Here is a 19921-nt window from a genome sequence, read left to right as displayed (position 1 = left end):
GCTCTGAGTAACTCTGTCAGATTAGCAGGCTCAGCCAAGGGCCCTGTGCATTCCTCTTCTAGTCCCAAATAGATGGGAAGAAGGCTCTCCTCATCGCCCCCATGGGTCTTTCCTCAGAGCTGCAGGGGGTGGGGGGGGGAAGCTGCTGGTGCTTGTTTGAATTTTTTTTCCCCCTGCATTGAAAACTGCTGTTTATCGTCATTTTGTTGAAGTGAGCCCTCTGTGCGGTTTGTGTTCACCACTTAGGCAACTGCTGAAAATCTTGTGGTTTTCAGCTGAGGACCTGTTTCACTTGGTGGAAGGGGAAAGAGAAAATACATTAGGCAGTGATAACAACAGAGTACTTAAAATATCAGCAGCAATGTGTGTGTGTTTTTTTTCCAACCCTTGACAGCAGCCCACTTGTGGTATCGATCATCGTAAGAAAATTATTCTAGCTTTCTTTGAACTGCATCTGGGTTTTTTGTTTTTTCTTTTTTTTGTAAGGCCTAGCCTTCCTCAGTCTTGTGTCCCCCTCGCCGCTCCCAGGATTCCTAAGCAGCCCCTGAAAGATACCAGATGGTATAAGATTTGTCCCAGCCAAAAAAATAAAATAAAATAAGGTCTATCGGTTGGGCTGAAACTTTTAGATACTTTGGGCTTTCTATAGTATGACTTTGGTTTTGAGTAACGCAGACATATTGGGGAGGGGAGAGAGTTATTAAAAGCAAGGCCCCGTTTAAATCTGGGCCCGGTCTGGCTATGCAAAAGCCCCCTCCACCCCCCTCTCAATTGTAGCCACTCATGAACTCACTTGTGGTGCCAGTGGTGGACGTTTTACCTTCCTGGGTAAGAGTTAGATATTTTTTTTCCTATGGTAAGTAACCTTTCCCTTTCTTCCTTTTTGTTCTTTCCTTCCTTCTCCTTTTTTTTCTCTCTCTCTCAACCTTTTCCAGGTAAAAGTCCTCCTGTAAGCCAAGTCGGGTCTTCCAATTTTGCCAAGCCCCCTGATCCATTTCAGCCATTCGGGGCTGACAGCAGTGACCCGTTTCAGAGTAAAAAGGGGTTTGGGGACCTATTTAGTGGAAGAGTCCTGTTTGCTCCTTCCTCTTCAAGTAAACCTTCTAAAGACTCTTCCCTGGGGTTTGCTGACTTCAGCTCTGTAAGTTAAGTTCCTTCTCTCTGCATCAACAGCTGCTTTTTCTAAGCTGCTAACAGCAGTTGCCTCTGGGCTCCCGTTTCTGTTTCAACTGCCCCCTCTTCTCCTTTTTCCTTTCCACAGCTTTTTGTCTCTTAATCTTTCATGCTGTCTCTCTCTCTCTCTCACACACACACACACACCTGATGTAGTTCTGCATTTATTTCTGTATTCCAACACCTTGACATATCAATAAAGAGAGTCTGAGTTTGATGCTGCTAATTAGAGAGGTTTGTTTGTTTGCTTGCTTGTTTGGTGGAATACTGCTTTTTCTTCCAAATATTTCCAGAGTTCTTTAGAGGCCTTGAGAGGGGATGACATCCTGAAGCTTCCTTCAGGAACTTCTGGAATCCAGGAAAAAAATGCTGCTTATTATTGTAATGTTTTCAGCATTTACAACCAAACACTTTCTGTCTTTATTCCACCAATTAAAATGAGGGCTAATAGCGTTGCCCGAATTTTGTTTCAGTCAATAATTTCCAAGGACACACCAGACCTTTATTTTAACACATTTAGTAGACGTGTACATTATAAAACCTGAAATAAATAGCAAACAAGGCCATGTGGGAACGTAGGTAGTTTTTAAACAGCTTTCCCCTGCTTGTGTGCGCCAAACGTGATTAAACTGCAACTCCCAGGATGCCCAAGTACCATAGCCAATGAAGAATGTTATAATTGCTACTTATTTAGAAAGGGTCAATTTGGAGGCAACTATTTTGAGGGGAATAGAGAAGACCAGACTTCTGATTGACTTCCTTGTTCAGAGGAGGACACTGAGGTAAAGTGATCTGTCTCAACAGTGTAATGTTTAGGAATGAGAATAATAGAAGAAGAATAAATACCATTGTTGTAGAATTAAATGTACAAAATATGTCGAAGCATGGAAGTGGGAACTTATAATCAACATATTGAACTCAGCCGTTAGGCACTGAGGATAGATACAGAGAAGTAACTTTACTGCATTATTAGGACCATCAGATGTACAAAATGGTCATATATGTGTTTCAGGCTGCGGAGTATATATGCTGTTGCCCCTGTGGTGGCAGGGGCATCCAGATGAGATTAAAAGTCAGGATGATGGTTGTAGTTACACAATCCGAGCTCTATACTAGTGTCACAAAGTTGGCAACGTTAAGATATGTGAACTTCAACTCCCAGAATTCTGTGAGTTGTAGTCCATATATTAAAGCTCCCAAATTAGATATTTTTTTTTTTACCCTGGAGAAATAGAGACTACTTGGAACTAAGGACAACCCAATCTTTAGAAAGCTCTCAGAAGCAGTAAGGGAATGCTTCCTCCCTTCATAAATATATGATAAATAATTGCCCTGTGTTGGAAGGAAGCAAATTTAGAATATTTGGGGAGTATTGTACCCATGGAAAGGTGCATGATCCATAAAGTGGATGAACAAGGAGCATGCTACAGCGTTTTCCTTCCTGATCACCTCCCAGAAAAGGTCACACAGGGATATGTCCAGGCTTGTTTAGCCTAAGCAACTAAGGATACTTCCATGGTGCAGCAGAACATTATGGAGAAGCAAGGGGTGTCTGTTTAACATCTGGTTACTTAAAGGTCTGGTTTCTAGTACTAGATTTTATTTGAATGCTGGTATGATTGAAGTTCAACTGATAAACAGGAAAACCTAAATAACACAATCTTGGTTTTATTTTGTCTTTTCAAAGACTCTTTCCACCTCTTGTTGGGCATTTAGTTTCTCAGCAGAAATTGAGCTATAGTACAATCCACCTGTGAAAATTGCTTTTCCTCTCCCCCTCTTTTTTTAAAAAAAAAACACAAATCCTGTTTTCTTTCTGGTTATGCAATCTTTCTAAGAGTTGTGGTATTGAATCTGCCATTTGGTTTACCATCTTCATTATGATAGCTCACACAAGCCTTGGATCCTTGAATGGAGGGGGGGGATGAGCCAGAATCATCCCCTTCCCCCAAAGCCCTCCTCACTTCTCAGAAAGAGCTTGTGTAATTCCTTCAGTGGAAGCAGCCGGTTCTTTCTCGGCACTGCGTGTGCTTGCATGCCTGCAGCCTCCGCTGCAGAGAACAAGGAAAGGGTACACAAGGGTCTGGAATATGTTAAACTCCATTTAACCTAAAGCTTTATATAGTTCCTGCGTCCAGCTGGGTGCGTGTACATGAATGGGGCAATGGGGTGTTGTGCCTGTGGATTTAAACCTCTTATGCTAAAAATCTGATTATCCCTACTACCATCTTGGCCAGCAATGTGGGGATTTTTTTATTTTTTTTATTTATTTTTTTTACAATTAATCCCCACTTGCATTGTAACACTGAATTTCACTTACAGCTTGTATGTGCGGTTTGGGGCATAGCGTAGCATGCATGCATCTGTAGCAGCAAGGAGGATGCTTCTGATTTTTCTTCTACTATTACTTTGAAATACAAGCACCGAGAAAGCATAGAGGATGTTGTCTTTGTGGGCTGAGCTTTGCATTCCCGCTGGCTTGATGTTTGGTTTGAGTCCTCACCTCTTCCTCCTAAGGTCCATCAACCACAGCTTCAGAAGGGTGACCCTGCTGGAAGAGGGTTAGGCTAGCTTCTGTCGCGCCTTGTGTTATCCATGGCCGGCAGAATGCAAAATGAATCCTTGCAAAAGCTGTGACTCCAGCAACTGGCATGATTTCCACTTCTCCAAGCTGGGGAAAGCCCTCTGGGACTTGTTGAACTTTCCATTGCTTGCATTGCTTGCAATTTTAGATGGGATAGGCTTCATTACATTCCTGATTCTCCCACACCCTTTGGAGCTGTCAACATGCCTCTCTTTTCAGGTGTCAAGCACCGAACTGAGCCTTGCTAGAGAGAGAGGAAATAGAGGAAATTTTTTCACAGCTGCATAACAGATAGAAAACATGTTTTTTTTTTTCCTGGTGTAGTCAAGTAATAGGATACCCCCTTTGATCAGGAGGTCAGGCCATTTCCCTACACGGAAAAACTAAATTATGGGTAGAAAATTGGCAACTGATTTCAGGCAGACAAGCAGTGAATCCTTCATTATGAAATGCATAATGGATTTATAGAAGAGATGAGTTAGGCATTGGGCTTAGATAGATTTACATGGGGAATCAGACATATTTTTGAAGAATGTGACTACCATACAGTATATTAAATATAAGAAAAATCTTGTTCAATCAGATTATGGGCCTTTCATCCAGCAATTGTAGTGAGAAGTGCACAAGCAGGTCCTGAGGACAATTGAGGTGAGGCACTATTTGATACGGGATTCATTACCAGGATTCATAGGCTCTACAAATCATCTTTAAATCTTTTCATCCTGGTGGCTACCATTATGGGGCCTGAAAGACCAGGTCCGCATGTGAAAGTTCAGTTAAGTTAATTTATTGCTAATGGCCTATGTACAGAAATCCATCTCATAACAGTCAGCACCTGGTTAGAATTAGATAAGGGTCAATGGCACTTAAAGGGGGTTGGACTTAGTTCACTTGTGGCTATGTAGGGATTCTAAACTGACTTCTCTTTTCACTCCAGTCCAGATTCTGCCATTCCTTCTACACTACTGTATTTTCTGATGAGTTCGGTAATTTGCACTGTAGGATCAAATAGCTATTCTCAACCTCCTGTTATTCAGCTTTATTGAAAGAGCCCAGATTTTAATTCTGAGAAAAAGTGAAGGCAACTTCATTCCTTTCCCAGCTCCTTGAAATTTTGAAGAGCATTTTTCCAAATCTACCATATTCCCTTGATGGTACAGTAAGCAGAACTACGCAGAGAATTCTGTGTGTTGTTGAACCATATAAAAATGTAGCATATCAGGTTGACATTTTCATTGAGCTTTCTGTGGTGGCCACAGATCCCTTTATGTGACAGGTAAAATACCCATTTTCTTTTGTTTGAAGGCTTTTTTTGTAACCTCTCACTATTCCTTTTTTATTTATTTAACCACTTTAAATGTTTTAGTAATACCATAGAATTATAGAATTGGAAGAGGCAGTGTAGCAATAGCAATAGCACTTAGATTTATATACCGCTTCATATTGCTTTACTGTCCTCCCTAAGCAGTTTACAGAGTCAGCACATTGCCGCCAACAGTCTGGTCCTCATTTTGGAATGGAAGGCCAAACTCCTGGCTGTGGGCAGCGTTAGCCTGCAGTACTGCATTCTAAACACTGTGCCATCACGGCTCCTACAGATCCTGAATGGTGCAGATATGGAAATTAAAGCTGCATGACAGCTGTCCAGCCTCTGTTGAAATACTTCCAAAGAAGGAAATCTCCTCTTCTGAGTAACTGAGTAACTGGTTCCACTGTTAAATTCAGTGTACTGTTAGGAAGTTTAGTTTTGTGGTGTTTTATTCTAAACATTTAGCTAGAAACTCCTTCCTATCATCTTCCTAGAGTTATTCCCACAGGTTCAGGGTTCGTTTTTCGGATTGACAAATGCCATTGTGCAGGATCAAAAGCAGCATCTGGGCCATGTCTGCATTTTAACATATTTGACTGTACATCCATGGATTGCAACAAAAAAACCCCGACCAACCACTTGTCAGCTGTCCACCCAGGATGGGCAATTTTGGTCTGTGTTCAATTCAGTACCGCCCTGGTGGGTGGGCAGTATCCAGCAGGACCACTAGGAGGAGCAGACCTCATAGCCTAGAAATTCCTTCCTTGTTGTTAGTTGCGAAGTCGTGTCTGACCCATCTCGACCCCATGGACAACGTTCCTCCAGGCCTTCCTGTCCTCTAACATCCTCTGGAGTCCATTTAAGCTCACGCCTATTGCTTCAGTGACTCCATCCAGCCATCTTGCTCTCTGTAGATCTTTACAGCTTTCCTTTCACCACCAGATGCATCCACAGCTGAGCGTCCTTTCAGCTTTGGCCCAATCGCTTCACTCTTTCTGGCACTACTAGTACTAGCCCTCTGCTCTTCTCCAGTAGCATATTGACACCTTCCGATCTGAGGGGCTCATCTTCCGGCGTCATATCTTTTTTCCTTTTGGGGGTCCATGGGGGTTTCATGGCAAAGATACTGGAATGGGTTGCCATTTCCTTCTCCAGTGGATCACGTTTTGTCAGAGCTCTCTGCTATTATTCCAGGTTCTGCTCTCTGTAATATTAGAAAACAAGTTATGGCTTTCTTTCAGGTACAGTTAGAGTAATTGTTATAACTTCTCTTAGTATTTGCTTCCCAGGGCTAAACACATTCAGATTCTAAATCTTTAATAGGACTTAATTTCCAGTCCCCACACATTGTCCTTACTCCCTTGCTCTGAATTTGATCCAGTGATCTGAATATTTTTATTTCCAAATGTGATGCTCAGAATTAGAAATATTCAAGGAGGAGGTCTGGTCTATATGGAATAAAGTAGAATAGTTATTATTCCAATACCTTTTCCCACAGATAATTTTGCCAAAGTAGTACTCCCCATTCTGTGCCTCTGCATAAGAATTTTGTTACCTAAGTACCGTACATGATTTTGCATTTCTGTCTGATGAATTGCATTCTGTTTCAGTTTTTCTAACCCATCAAGATAGTTTTGAGTTTTATTTCTCCTTGTATACAGCATGTAGTTCATCCACCTGCAAATTTGAATAAGGATACCCTACACTTCATCCAAATGATTAAATTGTCGGGGGGGGGGGGCGGCGCTAGGGCTGTACCTTGTGACACCTTGCCTGATTCTCCCCTCTAATTTAAGGAGGAGAATCACCCTTTGTGAATTCTTATTGAGCCAGCTGTGTATCCATTTAACAGTCATGCCATCTAGCCTTCACCTAATAAATTACTCAGAACAATTAACCAACAGGATTTCTCAAATAAAGATTTGGGCAGACCCTCAGTTTGTTCAGATGCAGTTCATTTGATCCTAGAGATTTTAAACTCATTCCAAGTAAATGAGTATTCTGATTATTTTTCTATACAATTCAAATTTTAATCCAGTTGTCTCGTCCCATTCTGGTGGCCTTATTCAAGACTAATAGCAAGTAGAAACAGTAGACTGCTTAGTAATGGAATCGTGGGCAGAAATTGGACTAGATGAGAAGTGTCCAACCTTGGTAACTTTAAGACCTGTGGACTTCAGCTCTGAGAATTCCTCAGCCAGACATGAAGAGTTGAAGTCTTAAACCTTGCCAAGTTGGATATCCATGGACTAGATGATATCCAGAGTTCCATCTATTTTGGATAGACTTGGCCTGTTGAATTTCCTTTTCAAACACATTCTTACCAAACCATTCTTTTAAAATAAATCTATCTATCTATCTATCTAGGGCAGTCTGGGTCCTCATTTTACTAACCTTGGGAGAATGGAAGGCTGAGTCAACCTTGAGCCAGGCGAGGATCGAACTCCTGGCAGTGGGAATGCAGAGTTAGCCTGCAGTACTGCATTCTAACCACTGCACCCTCATGGCTCTAAACTTATATTTGCTTCTTTCCATTTGTTTCAAGAATATATCCAGCACTAGATCTTGCCTACCGTTTAGAATTAAATGCAAATTAGCATCCCAACGATTCAAGTTTCATGACTTTGTGTTTAATCTTTTAGAGTTGTAGAATGTGTACCTCTTTATTTTGACAAGACATGAATTTAGAAAGTCATGTCAGGTTGCTGCAGTAATTCAGTCTGAGAATCATTGATTTCAGTTATATTAAATTGCTGGAATGATTTCTCCTTTAGATTCCTTCTTGATTTAAATTTCTCCTTCAGGATCTTCTTTAGTACTACTAAATGAATGTAGATGCCAAGGATGGTTAGTTGCTGTGATTCTGTGAGGGAGTCTCTTCCTTCTGCGGTTTGACATTATGTTCTCTTGATGTACTGTACAATGTCCCACATTACCATTACTGCTTTCACTATCCTGTCCTTTAGAAGCTATATCTAAAAGTGATCCTGTTTCACTAGATTTCCATTACACGACCATCATTACCTATAACTCCCCCATCTTGCTTTGAAGACCAACAAATAAGTATAGAAATATCTAATTCTGGTGACTTCACCAAACATCTTCAACAAATGCCTTTGGCTTTCTTGGACCTTATTTTCTATACCAATGAAGGCAAATATATGTGTCCCTGATTTGATCACCTGGACCAGGATTGGTCACCAGGACTAGAGATTTTCTCTTCTGAGCTTTCGGACTCCTGCTGGAGCTCATTTGCAGGGAACTTCTCTCTGGTTGAAGAGAAGTTCCCTGAAGATGGGCTCCAGCACAAGTCCAAAAGCTCAGAAGACAAAACCTCTGGTCCTGATGGCCAACCCAGATTGGATCCTACTTCCTATTTCCATGCTTTCTCCAACTGGACAATTAAAAATAGTTTCATCCTCAGTACTTGGGAGAGTGTAGTTTTATTTCAGGGGGTCACTTTAAAAACCTTATGCTGTCATCTTACTGTTCAGCAGCTGATATCTAATCAGTGCCTGATATCTAATTCAAGAAATAAAGAGGCATTGGAGGAGCAGTTCCTCTTTCTTCGCTAAACTGGTTGCTCTGGAGAAGATGGGAAATTGATAGGTTTTGAGACATTTCTTCTTAGAGCTTCAGTTGTTTTTATGCATGGGATGGATGCTGTAGACGTGATTTTAGTTCTGTCATATTTGACCTGAGACCTTGTAAATACCAATAAAGGAGAATATTTGTAACTCAAGGTTGAAATGACGAGTCCTTGGTGCTTTCTGGGCTTGGCTGATTGGTTGCAAGAAAACAACCAAACTCAGAGAGCACTCACCTTGTAATTAGTGGTGGCCTCAGATTCAATGTGTGTTAGCAAAGGATTGCAACGTTCATTTATTTGTATTTATTTGTTAGATTTATACAGTGGTCTGCCTTTCCTCTAGAAGACAAAGGGGGCTTATATAGCATTCCCTTTTTCCCCACAACAGCAACCTTGTGAGATAGGTTGAGTTGAGAGAAAATTATTGGTTCGACTGAGTTTCTGGGGGCAGTGGTGGATATAAACTCATCAGGCCTTGTCTCATCAAACAATTAATCCCTGCACTACACTGGTTGTCTCACAGATGCTGCCGCTTTTATACCAGATTGTTCATCCATCCATCCCCTGTTCTGCCTTTCCGGCAGAATTTTGATCTCAGGCTGCAAAATCTTTCTCATCCCATGCTCTCCAATTCTTTTTTTTTCTTTTTTTTTAATGAAAAGCATCAGGACTTGACTTTGAGGGCTTCTCCATGCCAAATAGAGCATCTCTTCAGAGAGCAGATTTAAACCCAAGCCTAGAGGAGCCTTTTAAATCTCAGCTTTTATGTCAGGTGTCCTTTTTCTAATTGCGTTGCGTGCGTTTTCCTTTTCTTCTTCCAATAATACCAGCCTGTAATGGAAAATGAAGACAGCGACAATGTTCATGGTTGTAGCCCATATCAGGTATGACTTTGAACCTGAAAGAGACCCTTTGGGACCCTTCTTATACAGCAGTGATGAAAACCTGAAGGGTCTTTAAGGGTCTTAGCCTCTCTGGTTATGATTGCTGAGAATCCACTAACATTTTGCAATAGGAATCATCTATAATCTGTAACTGTAACACAAGCCACATTTATTTATTATGTATGTATTAGATTTTTACCCTACCTTTTATTACTTTATAAGTAACTCCTCCCTTCCTCCTATTTTCTCCGTAACAACAACCCTGTGAGATGGGCTGAGAGAGAGTGACTGGCCTCAAGTCACCTAGCCACTTGCTAGTCATGCCAAAGGTGAGACTAGAACTCACAATTTCCTAATAATTGGCCCAAAGTCACCTAGCTGGCTTTCATGGCTAAAGTGGGACTAGAACTCACAGTCTTCTGTTTCTAGGTCAGCACCTTAACCATACACCAAACTGGCTAAAACACCAAACATATGCACAACATTGCCATCCAAGCCATGAGCCATCCTGCCCCAAATGCTAAGAGCAATCTTTGGCCTGATCCTAGATACATGGGCACTTCTTGGGGTTCTCTGTTACAAGATACAAACGTTGGGTTTTGTAATTTTATAAATTGTTTGTTAAGTCTACTATAATTCAAAGTTACTTAATGCAAAATAGTTATTTTAGGTAATTATAGTGCAGGATCTTAACATAATTTCGACATTAAAAAAACAGTAAGCTTCAGAGGTGATATGGAATTCTAGTATCAAGCAAGATATGTAGAAGAGTTTGGGGCCATAAAGAAAAATGAAAAATTGACAGGCAAGAAGGATCAGTCAAAAAGATTTTAAAAGCCCAGGCTAGAGAGCATTTTGGTTTGATTGGTTAGAGGGTGAATTGGACCAATGATACAAAAACGGGCCAGAAAGAGAGTATTCAATCACTTAGATCATCCATATCAAGCATTTGTTTTGGTGATCGGAAGAAACAGTGGTAGAGGCAAGATTAAACTGAAAGCAGGTCCTGGGAATGTGGGGGGATTGTTAATTGATGCCTTGAAGAAATGATGGGTGGAGAAATTTGAGTAGAACTACCCAAGAGAAAGGTTCCTTGACCACTCTTGGCCTCTTCCCATCCCTAGTTCCTACTGATACAAGTCAGGTATGGAGGGTTGTGGGAGGTGAATCTGTCCCCAAATGCTGCTGTTGCTGCTGCTGCTGCTGCTGCTGTTGCTACCACCCTGGGCTTTTTCTTCTCTCTTATCTTGTTAACCGAGTCTCGTTTTTGTTACTTTTTTTAGCTTGGCAATGAGGAGCAGCAGTTGGCGTGGGCCAAACGGGAGAGTGAGAAGGCAGAGCAGGAAAGGCTGGCGCGATTGCGAAGACAAGAGCAGGAAGACCTGGAGTTGGCCATTGCACTCAGTAAGGCCGACATGCCGACTTCTTAAAAGCAAGGGTGGCCATGAAGCAGACCTATTTCCTGGTACCTGTTCTAGATCCCTGATGTCCTTGGGCCATTTTCCTTTTTTTTTCCTCCCCCCCGTTTTTATTTCATGACTTCCAGCTACCTGTGGGGCTGACTGTTGAGGAGCAAACTGCATTTGATGGGCTTGGCTTCACAGCAGTCTTTTTGTTTTGTTTTGTTTTGTTTTGTTTTTTTAAATTAAGTTAGACTTTCTAGGCTGAAAATGTCGCTTGTAAGAGAACTTGCAGCAGCCCCATCCCACTGACTGCCAGATTTTGCTGCGCTGCAGAAAAACAGTAGCATTAACGGAGCTGCCACTCGAAACTTCATTTTTTGCGGAGTGGCAGCGCAGTCACCGAAGCTGCCACTCACCTCTGGTTTCAAGGAGAAGTGTGATCTTCATAAAGAGATTGATTGTTTTTCTTCTGTAGTTAAGTCTCTTTTAATTTTCTTCTGTTGGTCAGTGGCCTGAAATACAACTCGTCATCAGAGTTCCTTTCTTGTGCATTTTGTGCTTTGTCTTAAGAAAATAACACTCTCTCCCTAGATATTTATAAATTTAGAGGATAGACATTCACCAAACCACAGGTTGCAAGCTCAGACGATAGGATGCTTCTCCGTGAAAAAGCCCACCCCATTTATAGAAAGCCAACTTGTCAGAGAGAAAAAAAGGCCCCAGCTGAGTTCTCTCCTGAGATTCTAGTAAGGAGAGAAGGCCAAAATTAAGTGACTCCTTTGATTAAACCTGTTGCGGAGAGTCCGTTACCTTCTGAGCCCGGATCTCACTACAACCAAAAGTGCGCTCTGTTGAACAAGAAGTTTCGCTTCTAACCATAAACGCTTTGTTGTACAGACGAGAGCATCTTTTAACCAACACCAAATCATACTGAAACCAGGGGAAACTGTTGCGGCTAAAGGGCAGGGCCGTTATGTGTACGCTGCCTGGAAAACAGATGAAAAAATAATAATAATTTGGTATCTTCGGAACTGTGGCTGCCCTCCTGTGTGTCTTTCTGAAATGTTGATGGGAGAGATGTGGAGGGGAGGTCATGGGTTCAGTTAATAGGAAGAGATGCCAATGCAACAATTGGTGTTCAACTGATTGTGCATAAATGACTGCTAGCTTCGCAAATGGGACACTTTCTTTTAACTTCACCCTTTCCGTTTTTAGCTGTTGGTCCCCCATGATTTAGGGAAGAGCCAGTTGGGGCTTTATTCTGTGAGCTGACTTCAGCTAATTTTCAGGGTTATATATGCATTTGCATATGTATTTGGGCTTTGAGATTCCATACAAAGGGAGAGAAGGGGCAAGGGAATTGAAATATTGGGATTATGCTGAACGTTTGATTTATGGCTACTGTATATAATCCCCCCTACCTTGTTTTTATAAAGTAATTAGTTCTCTGTTGATCATCTTATTCATCTCATAGCCTTATTCAGAAAATATTCCTGACTTTACAAAAAGAATTCCATTATTTATCTTGGGGATAGGCCACTTTCACAACACTGGGTTTTTCCACTGTAAACTATGCTCTGGCTTGCTTGGTCTTCCGTTCTTGATTTCTCGTGCCATACCTTCTGGGTTATGGGGTGGGAAGGTGATGTTTCCTGGTTCTCTACTTGTAAGAGAACTGTCTTTGTAGTTTTGGTTAGGATGGCAACTTTTCAAAACTGACAGGTACAGCACACTCCCTCAGCCCGTATTGAGATGACCCTGTGGTTGTCATTCCTGTGGAACATTCTGAAAACACTTCCATTTTCTCCCTGAGCCTGAATGAAAATGTGGTATCCAAGCACATTTTCTCTCTTCTGTTATGATATTTGAAGTGTAGAGAGGACCCATTCATGTGCCTTCATTTCCTTGACTCCTTTTATCTCACTGGGCATTCTTCTTTCTTGCATACATGGAGAATTAAGTCTCTCTGTCCTTCCCACCCACACACCCAAAAAAAGTCCTCCTGAAGACATCTCTCAATAGCATTGCAGACACAAAGTCTCTTCCAGCTCTCCATTTTTCAATGCTTTGTGCCTGAATAAAATTATTTTCTAGCACAGCTTGGTATCCTGCTTGGATTCATGCTGCAATTTCCTTTTTGGGAATATTCTCTCTTTACTACCATTCTTCATCTCCTGGTTTTCCCACCCTTGACATTAGTGGCAGGATTAAGCCTCTCCTTGTTATTCTGCTACCCGTTCTTTTAATCTGGGAAGATCCAGGACTGAACTATATGGATTGGAGAGCTCAATAAATAAATGTCCCAGAAAGGTTTGATACCCTGCTTTTGCAAAGTGATTGGCAATCCTGAATGACAGCCTTGGAACAAATGAATTTGGGGCACAGTTATAGCAAGATTTAAGCCTCTTCCTTTAATTCATTAATAGTGTTGGCAACTCATTTAAATAATCAAAATGTATATAGAATTTTAAAGGTAATGCTGTAAGTCATGTTTGACACAAATCTTACTATGGAGATTTGTTCAGGAAAGCTCTTAAAAATAAATCTTGGTCATGTTCAACCATATTTATGCAACCTGAGCATATCTCTGGACCCAAATGCAGATCGTCTGGTGCTCAGGCAAACCATTCTAGGTATTGAAGAGGTGCCCTGAATCTAACCACAGTGGCTTGGAGCCCCTTTTCTTTTACTTAGAAGCAAATAAGGTCTGTGCTTGTAGATTTTTTTAAAAAAACATACATTATGTTGTATATAGTTTGCTTCGGGGGTGAAATGCTGCCGGTTCAGGCCGGTTCGCCCGAACTAGTAGTAAAAAATGCTACTGGTTCGCCGAACTGGCAGTAAAAAAATGTAAAAAAAAAAAAAAGTTCCAATGATCAGCTGAGTGACCCGCAATCATCGCAACTTTTTTTAAAAAAACTTTTTAAGCATTTTTTACTACCGGTTCAGGTGAATAGGTAGTAAAATAATGCTTTTAAAAAGTTTTTTAAAAAAAGCTCAGACGATCGCACCGCACAACTGTGATCGTCCGAGCCTTTTTTTTTTTACTTTTTTAAAGCATTTTTTTACTACCTATTCGCCCGAACCGGTAGTAAAAAATGCTTTATAAAAGTTTTTTTAAAGGTTCCCAAGATCATACGCCAAAGCTAATCCCCCCCCGCGCTGTTCTACTTACCTTCCCAAGCCTCCTTTTGGCGCACGGCGCAACCAGCAAACCGGTAGCAAACTGGTTCAGATTTCACCACTGGTTTGCTTTGTATACATTTATTGTCTCTTAGCTCGTCTATCATTACTCCATGATACTTGGCATTGGGCATTGGACGTATTTATATTTAAACACACATACAGACTGGCAGATTTCCCATAGCTCTTATTATTGCCTGCCTATTAATGGAATATAATTATATATTGTACATAAATAATGTATAGTTTGTGTATGCATCATGTATATTTATTTAGTGTATAGATCTGGAAATAAAGTAATAGTTGTAGTTATAATTTCAAGGTCCTAGTACAAATGACATGTAACATGTCACACAAATTCAGAAAAAGCTTCTCAAAATGGTCTAGGAGAACTCACTGTGGCCAATTGGCCATAGCCAACTCAACACAGTCAACTTGCTGCAGCCAACTCGCCACAGCCGACACACCTTGGGACAGGAGTTATACTAATATCAAAGAAATGGTACATTTTTTTATTATCATCATTAAAGAAAGGATACAAAAGGAGGGAGAAAATAAAGTGTGAATGACAAAAATCAAAATAATTTTTAAATTATTTTAAATAATTAAATTGAATGGTTAAATTCGGCTGTGGCAAGTTGGCCCATTCTGTTATTGAAAACAGTTCAAGAGTAAGATCTCTGTCTAATTTTGCATAGGCAACTAATATCCTGATTAATGTACTGAGCTGCCAAGTCTAGAAATGCATATTTGATGAACATCTAAAAAAGGTTAAATCATGGCACAACTGGACCAAAGTTTATTAAAGTGTGACATTTCATTGCTCATTCAAGTAATTTCTTGGATGAACATAAATCTCCTTTTGGCCACTGCTGCAATAATATTCTTCACCTTTCCTTGATTTGTAGATGCGGTGATTTTTCATTTCATTTTTTTGTTAACAAACTGCTGCCTTTGGGGGCTTGAGTGAGGGGAAGGGACTCACACCCAGAGACTGAAGAAGTAATTAAAGGAATTCAAGAAGTAAGGATAGATAACTTCTCTCAGGAGTTCCTGGTGGCCATTGGCCTCCTAAATCTGGAGGAACAGTTAATACAATAGCAATTACAGTTGCAAAAAAAGCACTTCTCACTAGCAGCCTAGGCTACATCCCACATGCTGTTTTACATATACACATCATTTGGGATTACAAAGCTCTAAATAGTTTTTAGTTACAAAACTCTAAATAGTTTTTAGGGCAGAGGAGCTGCTAAAGCAGGGGTCTCCAACCTTGGCAACTTTAAGACTTGTGGACTTCAACTCCCAGAGTTCCTCAGCCAGCAAAGCAAAGCTCTGGGAGTTGAAGTCCACAAGTCTTAAAGTTGCCAAGGTTGGAGACCCCTGTGTTAAAGCACTACAGCTTGTCTAGTTCTTTGATTGGATTGCAAGACAGACAAATACACACAGACACATCACTTGGGCCTTGCATTTTTTTTTATAGCAGGACGAGCAAACTGAGCTGCGTTTTAAAAACTCTGGCCTGTTTTGTATCTACCCAAAGTTCCCCCAGATCGTGCTGCTGAAAATTTGATGGCAAAATAAAGCCAGCCAGGTTTTGGAGTGAAGTTTTTCTTTTCTTCAGCACTAAAAAAGAATTTTGCAAGTAAGTATATTAAACCCTTGGAAGATAAACTCCCAAAGTTCCTCAAGAACAGGCTAGTGTTTTTGAAGCCTGCCCTCTTGGGTTAACACTGCTATGTCATTAAATAGATGTTTCTTGTGGACTTTGGTGAGATGAGCAGGCAAATAGAGCCTCCCAGCTTCCCAACATTCACTCACTTTTGCTTTTTATAGAAACTTCCTCATGATTCTTTGTGAACATGGTGTACTGCTGTTGTCATCCCCTACTTTGTTGGGGCGCTGTTTGTACCTCGCAAGTAAGTTTAATCCTTTGGCTTTCTCTAAGTGTTCCTGGTTGCTCCTCCTTTGCTTTCTGTCAGCCAGCACACTTGTTTTTTTTAATTGTACACACGAGAATTTATGGCTTGGGAACAAATGCACACACTCTCCATTCCTGCCTTCCATTCGGTGCTTATAAGTTCCCCTAGTTTCTGTTCTTGCTGTGCTACTCAGTCCGTCCTCAGTCCGTATTATCTATGCCAGAATAACTTGTTCATCCCATTGGGTCTGTAACAGTTCTCATTCTTTTAATTTGAAATTCAATCTTTTTAATTCTTTTCTACCGTTTCCTACCTCTCTGTCAAACTTTATTTCTTCCCATAGAGGAGATGCAATCTATCTTTGAATCAAGTGGATTTTTTTTTTTTTACGTCACCATGGATTCTTTTTAAGCAAGCCCTAAATGATAGAGATGCCTGCCTTCTAACATTTTTAGCTTCTCTTCAGGAGGGAAGGAAGGGCTTTTTGCCACTAATGGCAGCAGGGAAGAGAAAAAGATTATTTCCTTTTGTCATCTTTTGTGATTCTTCTTCTCATCTCTTTCTGCTGTCCCAGAATACAAAGGGTACATACAGTAGTCGCCAAAATTATGGAAACCTTTTGGTAAAAGTGTATTTTCTAAAACTAGCTAATAACCCCACTTTTTTGGGGAGTAGTACCATAAAATTATATATCAATGGAAAGATAATTTAATCAAGAATGTATTGCAATAACTTTTATGAAAAATTTGCTATTAGAATAGCAGCTACAGTATAAAGAAGAAAAATGAAACACGTAGAAAAAACGTGATATACAAAAATTATCACCATAGAAAAAATGAGATAAACAAAAATTATCACGTCAGTTAATAGTTGGGTAACCTTTAGCATGAATTATGGCCTTACAACATCTTCCCATGGAGTGAACCAAGTCTTTTAGTTCTGCAGCTGTTATAATGTGAAACCAAGATTGAATGATTGCTTCTATTAACTGGGTTTTATTGCTGGGTCGCTTCTGACCAACAAGTTTCTTTAGTTGGCTCCATAGATTTTCAGTTGGGTTAAGGTTTTTAACCTTTTCCTAGGCCATTCCAGCAGTGGAATATGATTATCTTGAAACTCCCCCCCAAAAAAGTGGTGTTATTAGCCATCAAACATCAAAAATACACTTTCCCCAAAAGGTTTCCACAATTTTGGCCACTACTGTAGATTAAAAAAACAACAACAGTTACACTTCATTCTCCGGTTCCAAAGCATCACAAAGGTTGTTACTATGAATCGTATTAGGTAGAGAATTTCAAACATTTGATCACATGATTTGGTGGGAGAGGAATTTATTAATGGAAGGAATACCGTCCAGGTGAGTTTGGAGTCTAAACCCTGCTTTTAGGATCCATCCCCTGAATCTGGTAGGAAAGGGCAAGCTTACAGATGCTGACTAATGTATTGCCAAATATGTACATTGTGGCACCTATATTTATTTTTGAAATTATCATATAAGAACATGGAGTGGAAGAGAAAGTAGGATTGCTGAAGTTTAACCCATGCTCTATGGTTATTGTTTAATAAAAGAAGTGTTATTGTTTAATATAATAAATGAAGAAAGTTAATTATTTTGGAGCATTTGAAATTCTGGGATGGCTTTCATTTTTTATTTTGGTCAGACCAGCTTTTATTTTGGTTAATGTGTTTTGCATAATTGTGCTAGAATTCAGCCAGAAGATTTAGATGACCCTTCTCTATATAAAACAGACATCAATCTCTACCCCTAGAAGGAATCCTGATTTGGTAGCAAACAGGCATCATTGTTGTTCAGTTGGGCAACCTATGAACCAGAATGTAACTTAAATATGTTAAAAGAGGAGATCTCCAAAGGATTAAGGAAACAAGTGGTGAGTAAAGCAATTTCTCTGAATGAAATTTTCTAAGATCAATGGGAAATTACCAATTACCTTTGAATATAGATGGATAATCTCTGATTGGTTTAACATTCCAGTTTTGACTTTTAAATACCTATTTCCAAACTGTGAAATACATTGAGTATTCTTCCGCTGATAGCAAGATAATATGCCTTGCAGTGTTCAGAGAGTACAGAAACACTTACATTATACTGTACTTACACTATAGCACAGGGATGTCCAACTTTGGTAACTTTAAGATCTGTGGACTTCAAGTCCCAGAATTCCCCAGCTAACCAATCCTAAAAAAGTAATCTTAAAACTCTGGCACTGTTGACATTGGTGAGGAGAGTCACCACCTTGCATCATAATCTTATTCCCCAAAATTAAATGTGCCCCAAAGTTTGCCCACTTTGTCTAACAAACTCTTTAAAATGTTTTAAACCAGTGTCTTTCAACCTCAGCAATTTTAAGAAATTGTGGACTGTGGAATCCTGAGAGTTGAAGTCCACAATCTTAAGATAGTTGAAATTGAAAAAATCTACTTTAAATCATTGAAATGGGGAGTCAGAAGAAATATTGCAAATCAACTCCAAAGAATATGAATTCTCTCCATGAGATTTGAAACATTTTAAAGTTCCTGGTGGCTAATATGCTTTTAATTAATCTTTCTTGATTTACAGCAAAGTTCAAACACAGATAAGGAGTTGACTGGCTTGTGTGAATCACCTCCTCAAACATATTTGATCTAATCAAACTGGGATATAGGTTGATCTCTGGGGGTGCAAAGTTTGGAGTGAGCTTTCCAACTTGTGAGAAAGGGACTTGTGGTCAAACAAGCCGCTTGAAAGAAGAAGTGTAATTTTTTCAAGGCACAAATATTGCTCTTGTAACACTCTCTGTATATTACACCACTACATAAACCCCAAGCTGCGTTTGATGTCTTTGTGCCCTGTAGTTGGTGAAAGAGGAGGAGGAGCTGAAACAATTGCAGTAATCGGAATGATCATTTTAGCATATCTTTCATACTTTCTGGAAGGGATTGTGCAATGCTTTCTTTCTGCAGTGAAAACACAGGGCCTCCCGCCCACCATCAAAAACCAGCAAAATCTCTTCTCTAGGTAGTATTTTCAAGAGGGAAATCTACTTTTGTTTTGCCACTTTAAAGAAATGACAGGATTACATTGTTGAGAGCAGAGGGGTTATTTCTGCAGCTACTTTAAATAACTTCCCAGTCATTTTCTGCAAGTGTGTAATTGAAGTGCTAATTTTAGCAATGTTGTGTACAACAGCCCATCCCTCCATGCAAATTTTAAACTTGTTTTCCTTTTCTATCTTTACCAGTTAACCATTTAAGTATTGGGGACGTTAATTAAGGAGATCTGACCTAGGAATGACTAAACCGAGAAAGATTTTTGCGGTTATGGTGGAACGTTCAGTGGAAATGTCAACCCAAATGCAGTAGCTGTGAGTGGGGGGGGAGGCAAATTTCGCATCGGTGTAATTATGGAACTAGAAGTGCCAATACGGCATTGTAGTACAAACATACTTGGAATATTGTGTAGAAACATCCTCTCGAGGAGATTGCAGAAATAGCAAAAAGTGGCAATCAAAATGTTCAGGGATATTGCAGTTTCCTTATGAGAAAATATGATGTAATTTGGAGCGTTTTGGTTTTGTTTTTTTAAAAAAAAAAAAAGGTGGGGGGTGAAGAAGGAATTTATAAAATTATATGCACTGTAGATAAAATGGGTAAAGAGCTATTTTACCCCTCTCAGATTTGAAACCCTGGATTGGGAAATTATAGTCTACTTGGCCACGGATTCAAATAGCGTAAAAGAGAAATTCAACAGATATTCAACCAGTCAGGATGCCTTATCCCTGGGATCAGAGAAGACCATGTTGCTGAATTTAAACGTTTGGGTAGTAAATAGCAGCCGGAAGTTGTTTTTAAGACCCTGTTCTGTTCTGATTGGCCATGG

General features: G+C 40.0%; 1 protein-coding gene across 5 annotated transcripts in view; it reads left to right on the top strand.

Annotated features, from left to right (window-relative positions):
* Window positions 1-11477, top strand: part of EPS15L1 (epidermal growth factor receptor pathway substrate 15 like 1) — a 50470-nt gene extending 38993 nt beyond the window's left edge. For 2 of the 5 annotated variants that reach the window (XM_070943264.1, XM_070943255.1), the window contains 2 exons: window positions 936-1141; window positions 10823-11477. In XM_070943264.1, coding sequence (XP_070799365.1) covers window positions 936-1141; window positions 10823-10969 — 353 coding nt within the window. In that variant the 3' untranslated portion in view covers window positions 10970-11477. Of the gene's footprint in view, window positions 1-935; window positions 1151-10822 lie in introns of those variants that run through there. The other 3 variants (XM_070943291.1, XM_070943281.1, XM_070943272.1) reach the window with 3 other exon arrangements.
* Window positions 11478-19921: the final 8444 nt, after the last annotated feature.

The sequence above is a fragment of the Pituophis catenifer genome, unplaced genomic scaffold (genome assembly GCF_029215685.1).
Source record: "Pituophis catenifer annectens isolate HBS135680 unplaced genomic scaffold, rPitCat1.0.hap2 SCAF_1, whole genome shotgun sequence".
Classification (NCBI taxonomy): domain Eukaryota; kingdom Metazoa; phylum Chordata; class Lepidosauria; order Squamata; family Colubridae; genus Pituophis; species Pituophis catenifer.
Note: the sequence above shows the minus strand (reverse complement) of the source record. Positions and strands in the feature narration are given on the sequence as shown.